The sequence below is a fragment of the Austrofundulus limnaeus genome, unplaced genomic scaffold (assembly GCF_001266775.1).
Source record: "Austrofundulus limnaeus strain Quisiro unplaced genomic scaffold, Austrofundulus_limnaeus-1.0 Scaffold91, whole genome shotgun sequence".
In the NCBI taxonomy this organism is placed as follows: domain Eukaryota; kingdom Metazoa; phylum Chordata; class Actinopteri; order Cyprinodontiformes; family Rivulidae; genus Austrofundulus; species Austrofundulus limnaeus.
Window position 1 is genome coordinate 443741 of NW_013952493.1, and position 8818 is coordinate 452558.

The 8818-nt window shown below is 39.0% G+C and overlaps 1 protein-coding gene across 3 annotated transcripts in view; it reads right to left on the reverse strand.

Annotated features, from left to right (window-relative positions):
* Nucleotides 1-8818, reverse strand: part of LOC106520370 (roundabout homolog 2) — an 87086-nt gene that overhangs the window by 35761 nt on the left and 42507 nt on the right. For all 3 annotated transcript variants that reach the window (XM_014012416.1, XM_014012415.1, XM_014012414.1), the window contains exons 7-9: nt 7936-8060; nt 3331-3502; nt 1761-1966 (exon numbers count right to left, since the gene is read on the reverse strand). In XM_014012416.1, coding sequence (XP_013867870.1) covers nt 1761-1966; nt 3331-3502; nt 7936-8060 — 503 coding nt within the window. The remainder of the gene's footprint in view (nt 1-1760; nt 1967-3330; nt 3503-7935; nt 8061-8818) is intronic.

The following is an 8818-nucleotide window of genomic DNA, read 5'->3' on the forward strand; positions in this document are numbered from 1 at the left end:
GTGAGAGTGGTAGGCCTAGTCATTAATAAGACCTGTGAGTTTCACTTTGTCTGTGTTGTTCATGAAGAAGAATCCAATAAACATTCTTCAAAACCACCCCCTGGTGGTGAAGACTTGAACTACAACAAGAGCTACACCTCTCTCTGTAGCTGTGAGGTGTCATGCTACAATATTGTGTTTGACGCATGTGCACTGTTATAAAGAACTTGTAAAATTTATTAGAGAAAATCCTGTAAACAATGTTACAAGATTTAATTGAGCAAATTAAGTAACATTTACCTGATTTATTCACAAATCTTTAACTATATTCTTAATAACTTTTACTAGATGATGATGAGTAAATATTACATGAATTTGTAGCATTTAAATTTCCTTAACAAACATTAGTGCAAATTGTTATGAGGATTTTTTCAAGTAAATCTTACARTTTATTTTTTTCAGWGTAGGATACTCAGATGCAGCCAAAGTTTTTGGGATTTTCTTGGCCACACGAAAAGGAGCCCATGGAATGAGACAGCCTACGGGCTGTGCAGTGACAAAAGCAGCCGACAAATGTGAAACCTCTGAATTTACACATTGTCTCTTAGTAAAACAATGAATAAATAAAATAAACATTGTGTTGTGATGTATTTCCTCAACCAATTCCCCTTTGTGATTGACCCAATTCAAGACGCACATAACAACTAACCAACATTAGCCCACGCAAAAATAGGTATAACTCAGAATTTTACAGCTATTAAAACATGCTGTCCATTTCGTACTTCGTTTCGTAGCTTCGCTTCTGCATTCCTGCCTTTAACCTGCCTGCCTGTTTACATCACAACATGTGTGTGTGCCCGCACGCCTGGCTGGTACTGCTGCTGTTTGCTGCGGCCCCCGTCCTGGCCGGGAGCCAGCCTGCTGGAACCACCGTGGGCCCACATGAGCTCATCCTCTGCAGCGCTGACCTCTGGCTGACAGACCGCGCAGCGTGCGGCAGGTGAACTTTTTTAGATGGCTCCAACTACTGCTGAAATATTGATGGCGCATAGGGCCATCGGCAGGGTGAATATTTTTAGGTCTTCGCTCGTCATCTCCATTTCCCCACCCCCATCCGCATGTCAACCCCTTGATGCCACACTAATGCATCTCTTCTGTTCCATTGAGCACATTGGCATGGCAGATTTCCCTTGCCTCCGTGATGCATCGGACCAAACCTTAATGCTCCAAGTTTGCTGCTGGGAAACAAGCCGGGCGGAGGGGGGGGAAGGAGGAGGAGGGGAAGAAGCAAAGCACAGCCAGGAGATTTAATTAAAAGCCAGTTAGATAATTAATCAGCTATCACTGGTCAATTAACGAAATGGATGCTACTTTTGCACCGTCCTGAGCATGCTCACTGACCTCCGCCTGGGGCTACAAGACAAAGGGGCTTCTGAATCCTCTTCCATCAAACCGGAGCACATTAGCATTTATAAACAAGCCCCTTCATTAACATTACAATTACACACCGCATGAGCACATAATTGCGCCGCAGAGATAATGCACAGACCCATCTTTGAAACTCACCTTAATTYTACCAACAGAAAATGGAATTTCTGATGGAGACGAGATAAAAATTTCTGTCACCGAGGAGGTGACGAGAGGTCAGAGATCCTATTATTYGCCACGGTTTTTCTGGTTTCTATCAGTCACTTTTCCTTTTCGTTTGAGCACGGCTGACTTTCAGAACCCATCCTTTTCAAGCCCTCTCCAATAAATGCTCCACACACACACACACACACCTTTAGATCTGTAATTTGCAACGTGCCGTTCTCCATCAAGGTCAGTCGAGGTTTATTTCCCTGAAGCCTCTCTCCATCCTTCTCCCACGAGATCTTGACAGAGACACCTCCAACTAAACGGCAATGCAGCAGCGCCGTCGCGCCACGAGATAAAGTCTGATTGGCCGGGCCTTGCCGAATGATCGGTGGGATACGACCTGAAGGACCTGACAGTTTTAGAGGAGAGAAGGCAGAATATTATGTTAGGGGCAGGTTTATCTCTGTTGCAAGGAGGAAAATAGAAGAAAAACACATTTGGAAGGCTCAGACAGGCTCTAAAAATACAAATATAAACTTGCAAGCTGTTAAAGGGGTAGTTCAGATCGTCTGAAGTGTAGTTCTCTAGTAAAGTTGTGAACAAGTAGTGTCTTACCTGTTGCAGGAAGATTTTAATTGACCTTATTGTAGAAAAATGGAGTTTGATAGTGATTTAATCAAATAGCTAATAAGAGCCATCAGTATGGGCACAAAAGAACAAAGTGACGTCTAATTTCTTATTGCCCAAAATTGTAGCCAAAGTGTCCAGTTTTAGGTGTCCTGACAATTTTAATTTTTAAAACCCATGCTTAAACTCTAGGGATGTAAGGCTGGGGTTTAGACCATACTGTAGACCTTCTCTTGCTGGTCAAATTGAAGTCAACAGAATCCAGGATATGGGAACTGCCATCTTGTATTTTTAGAGTCTGCAGACCACAGTATCAAGCTTTAAGTCCCGCCTACTTCCCTCACACACAATCATGTTATCACATGACCTTTTATTTTACAGATAAACAAAATAGTAAAATGAATATTGAACAAACAGAAAAAACGTAATTATGTACCTTCTAAAAGATATTAATTGAAGTGCAGTTTTTATTTATTTATTTATTTATTTATTTATTTATTTATTTATCAAGAGTAATGTTAAGTTCATTTACATTTAACGGGGCGGGATTTGAAACATGTACTGGAACCAGCTCGGCCTTGACATCCAGCTTCCTGTCAGACATTTTATATTTACAGTTTATTGCAGTTACAGCTCCACATGCAGGCGTGACATGGTCACTACAGTGTTTTGGGTTATTTTTGGTGCTGAGTTTTTATGAGAATATTTTTAAATTGATTAAAAACAACAGTCAAGCTAGATGTTAGTTCATCAATCTGATCAAAATCCAATTCTTATTGCTCAATAATGAGGCAAATCAAAAGCTATCTACAGCAGGTAAGACATTCACGGCTCCTAACTTTCCACAGAACCACACTTTAAAAATATCTGAACTTTAAGTATCAACTGAGAAATAGAGGCTAAGCAGCTGGAAAGAAAGAAGCAGCATAAGGAGGACTAAAGAAAGAATAAATCTGTTGTTTACAAGCTGCTTGAGGAAAAACATTAAATCACCAACTCATTGCTTATCCAGCAAGGGGTCTCTAACTGTGTTCTCCCTCTGTGAGCCTTGTTGTTGTGCACCTACTAAGTATGTTTCCCTTATTAGCTGATGGTGTAGAATAAACCTCTGCCAGGCAGAAACGTGACTGTGGATCAAAGTCTTACCTCCTTCCACCTCCAGCAGCGCCTTCGTCAACACGCTTCCTGCTACACTAATGGCCTGGCAGACATAAAACCCAGAGTCCTCGGGGTGAACGTCCGTGATGGTCAGTTCTCCAGCCATGGAAACCGAGTAACGACCAGACTGAGATGGAGGCTGGCCTGGGAACAGCAGCATCTAAATACACAAGTACACAGAATAAAACAGGCTTTAACATGTTTAACTTTTAGAGCCAATCCAAATCAACGAGGCCGACCACAGCCAACACACTGCAAACACAACAACGGCCACAATTCAGTTAATTTCACAGTTATTTCATTATTTTACTAGTTGAGGTAGTAGCTGAGAGTCCTTTACATCAGGGGTTCTCAAATGTTTTGGGTCTGGGGACCCCTTACAAGTGTAAAAAATTTCCAGGGACCCCCTCATAAACCCTAAAACTGCCATTTTAACCCCTAAATACTAAGATAATATATTTTTTTGTTTGGTTTAGTATGTTTGTTTTACAAAGTACTAGTGTACCGTTCCCCATATTCATTTTTAAAATTAAATCCAAAATAAAACTTTATTGAATTTTTTGGAGGACCCTCAAGATAGGGCTCGTTGACCCCTGGGGGGTCCTGGGACCCCAGTTTGAGAACCTCTGCTTTTCATCACTTATTCCAGTTGCTAACCATTTTAAATGGTGCCCAAAATTTTTAACATTTTAAGTTTTGACCTAATAGCCACAACTTCATCAATTCTCAACAAAACATAATCTCTAAAACTCTAAATCTCTCAAATTTGCATTTCTTTATTTTACTTGTGTTTTTGTAAAAGGCATATATAATGACACATGTTTACATTTATGGAGTTAATGCAACAAATGTCAGGTATTTGTGAGCATATTAATGGTTTTTTCCAGCTGTAATGGAACAACAAAGAGCTGTATGTTTTATTTTAAGTACAGAATTTTTCAAATCTAGAAAAATCAGCTTTTTAAAATAAAATAATCTACAATCTTTTATTAATTAATGTTTTACTGTTGTATATTTCATCTTGTTCATTTTGTTAGTTTTTAGGTCAAGCATCACTGTCGGTCAGATTTAGTGTTGCAGAATGTCAGCTTTCAGTTGCCTGTTTTGGTATAAAAAAAAACACATTTTCCCCTCAAACAGATTTTTAGACACCTGACACTTTGCTCAAAAATGCCTCAGTGGTCTGTTTTATTTATTGTTTTTATTTCATCATTGTTTCGAGACGTTCAGGGACTTCTCCTCAAAGACGCTCCAACCTTGACCAGATTTTCCTTCAGGCTTCTGTCCTTSAGTTGCATTTTTATTGCTTATAAACAAATTGATGCAACACGTTAGGACGGAATTGAAAAAAACAACAACAATTTTTTGAGAAGTACTGAGCATCCCCCCCCACCACCACAAAACATATTATTCTTTCCTATCAGTATCAGTGTTCCCCACCCTTAAACCTTTATTTGGTTCAAAATAAAGCAGAAACTGCAGCRTGAAATCCTCACAGCTCCACATCAGCCTGAAGCTTTTTCATTTAYTGTTTTTCCCCTCCTTTGCATTCGTCTCCCACAGAGTGTCTCCTCTCTCTCACATCAGAAGTAGTTTTATCGCAGGGAAAGTTTAAAACAGTTTGAAAGCTTTTTTTTAAATCTATTGATGTTTTCAGGCAGCTCCGGTGTTTCCACCAACCAACAAAACGAAGACAAGCCTCAGTGTTTAATTCAAACATTGAACAAAACCTAAAGCTTCAAATGAGACCTTTTATTTCATTTTAAAGATGTGAAATAATTGTGTCAAGTGCACGTTTTATGTGTGCATCTTTTTATTTCAATCCATAATTTTTTTTGTTATTTTTAGTCTCGTCAGTAGCCTTGGACACCGAATGAAAATGTTTACTTTGCATTAATTTTTCAAAGAATAAGGGCTTTGGTGACTAATTGAAGTTACTGTTTCCTTTTAAAATATGCAGAAACTGCAACATTTATGACTTTCTCATTCTAGTTTAAGAGGACGTGAAACATTTAATTTGCTAATTTTTCTAAAAGTCTGTAAAGAGGTGCAGCTTTATGGTGAAATAATTTTGAGTGACATTACAACAAAGGAGGAAGGCATTTCTTCTGTCAATGTTTATCTCAAAGTTTTAAAATAGTCCATTTTTAGGATAAGTTAATAATTTAGTTGATGCTCAACTACATGTCAACACTGGCTTAAAGTCTGCAAAATTAGTTAGAGTGTAAAGTTGTCACTCTGGCTCCATGTTGAATTGGAGTGACTCTAAAATGCAATCTGATGATTCTATGATTTCTCTCTGAGAGCTTCATTAAAATCTGTCCAGTGGAGATATTTTGATGACAAACAGATATGGTTGAGATGGAGGCTTTCAGCTACTACCACATCGAATCTGAGCTCAATATCTGTAAAGTGACTGAGATGTGGGCATCTTTTGTTTATTTAAGGTTGATTACCTGCGGCGGCCATCTTGAATCAGTTGTAGACATTCATCTAACTGTTCCTTTCTGAGAGATTCACTAAAGTTTATCCTGTGGTTCATGAGCTATTTTGCTAACAGATGTGCACAGAAAAAGCAACACAGCAGACAGATGAGGGCCAGAACTGGTATCATGCTGACACTGTTGGTTGCCTGCCCCACTGCTGGCCAGGCAAGTGGTTTGTCAACTAAATGTGGGCCAGTTCTGGCAATGATGGCACTGTTTGTAAGATGTCATCACTGGCCTAATTGTGGTTTGGTTTATGTGACCTAAATCTGTCAGTGCCACTACTGACCCATTTGTGGTTTGTTTTATGTTGCCCAATGTGTCAATGCCACTACTGGCTCATTTGTGGTTTGGTTTATGTGGCCCAAATCTGTCAGTGCCACTACTGACCCATTTGTTGTTTGGTTTATGTTGCCCAAATCTGTCAATGCCACTACTGGCCCAGTTGTGGTTTGGTTTATGTGGCCCAAATCTGTCAGTGCCACTACTGACTCATTTGTTGTTTGGTTTATGTGGCCCAAATCTGTCAATGCCACTACTGGCCCAGTTGTGGTTTGGTTTATGTGGCCCAAATCTGTCAACGCCACTACTGGCCAGGTATAGTTTGGTTTTTATGGCCCAAATCTGTCAATGCCACTACTGGCCCATTTGTGGTTTGGTTTATGTTGCCCAATATGTCAATGCCACTACTTTCCCAGGTGTGGTTTGGTTTATGTGGCCCAAATCTGTCAGTGCCACTACTGACCCATTTGTTGTTTGGTTTATGTGGCCCAAATCTGTCAGTGCCACTACTGGCCCAGTTATGGTTTGGTTTATGTGGCCCAAATCTGTCAATGCCACTACTGGACCGTTTGTGGTTTGGTTTATGTTGCCCAATATGTCAATGCCACTAMTGACCCATTTGTGGTTTGGTTTATGTTGCCCAATCTGTCAATGCCACTACTGGCCCAGTTGTGGTTTGGTTTACGTGGTGCTGGCCCATGCATGGACATCCTCTGGTAAACTCCATTTCAGCCACCATAGGGCCATCATTTATTATGGTATCTGAGTTAGACTGTCAGTGCATTGTGTGGGCCAGAACTGGGCCAGACAAATTTTGTTATGCATGTTGCCCACCTTTCAAGGAGGTAAGAAATAAGTAATCTGAACAATCAGTTCACTTGTATTTTATCAGATTATTTAGATTTTCCCATACCATCATATAAATTGCACAAACCACCGCATTAACAAACATTTTTAAAAAAATCACACAAAGTAGCAGAAACTGTTGAGTTTCTTGTTTTGGAAGACGATGTCCAGCAGCAGATGCTCTATAGTTGTCTCCTCCAGTTCTTTCTGTTACTGACATGGATGTAAACAAGGGGGAAGGGAAGCTTCAGTCCATTCAGCCATCCATTTCATTCCTCTAAGAGGCTTAGATCCCAATAGATGGACCGAGGTTAGAAGGCTACAGATAATCCCACAAACAGAGCAAAAAAATAAATAAATAAAATAAACTCTACACGCAGCCGAGCCAGAAGCATCTTGCAGACCAAAGCTTGTTCATAATGTTTTTTTTTTTTTTCCCCCGGGGAGAACACCTAAAACCTCTCTTCAGAGTCAATGATCCCAGCTGAGAACCAAGCGATATGATGTTCAGGGTTGAGTTTTTTTGTGGAAGAAGGCCAGAATTTGTCTGCAGGTTTGCCCCAAAGAAGTAATTTCAGCACCTGGTGTACTTCCTGTAAACCCTCCTTCATCCAACTCGAAATGCCTCCACCCACGTCATATTCCACCCAACAGGAAGGAAATAAAAAAACGCAGCAGCATCTTGGAAAATATTATCTCTACTTCTGTGGCGAAATGCATTTGTGTCTTTTGGAAATGTGTCTTGAGAAGTGTGGGCAACTCAAACAAACAAACAACAAAAAAAAGGTGTCATGATGGAATCGGACAAAACCTGCGAACGTTGCAATGAGTCATCCTCGCCTTTGAATTGAAAGTGTGAAACTCTGCTTATTGATATGAAACACGAGGTGTTTGTAAAGTTGACAAAAACTCCACCGCAGACACATAAATCCCAGGATTTATGAGCGGGACTCTTCTGAGGAGGTCTCTGGTTTCTTACCTGGCTGCCCTCTTTCTGCCAGAAGATGGCAGGTGGGGGGTTTCCCGTGGTGCCACACTGGAAGGTGATGCTCCTCCCCTGGGTTGCAATCTGGTCTCGAGGCTTTGCTGCAATCTGGGGAGGCACTGGAAGAAGAGAAGAAGAAGGGCCATATATGGGGTGCCGTTTGTAAAGTTACACAGTCAAAAATTACCAACAATATTTTTGTTTTATTTAGGTTTTTATAAGAAAAAAGAACATACTTATTTTTCAAAGTCAGTTTTTCACCATATGATTCATACATTTATAAATGTCATAGTTTATAAACTAAATATTTAACTTACAATTTAAATATTTAGTTAACAAGCTAAATATTTAACTTGTGACTTAAATATTTAGTTTTGAGCTAAATGTTTAGCTTGCAACTTAAATATTTAGCTAGCAACTTAAATATTTAGGTAGCAATGTAAATATTTAGCTAGCAAGTTAAATATTTAGCTAGCCACCCCAAATATTTAACTTAAATATTTAGCTAGCTACCTTAATATTTTAGTTAAATATTTAGGTTGCTAACTAAATATTTAAGTTTCAAGCTAAATATTTAAGTTGCAAGCTAAACATTTAGCTCAAAACTAAATATTTAAGTCACAAGTTAAATATTTAGCTTGTTAACTAAATATTTAAGTCACAAGATAAATATTTAGCTCAAAACTAAATTTTTAAGTCATAAGTTAAATATTTAGCTTGTTAACTAAATATTTAAGTTGCAAGCTAAATATTTAGGTAGGTAGCTAAATATTTTAGCTAAATATTTAGGTAGCTAGCTAAATATTTAAGTTGCAAGCTAAATATTTAGGTAGGTAGCTAAATATTTTAGCTAAATATTTAGGTAGCTAGCTAAATA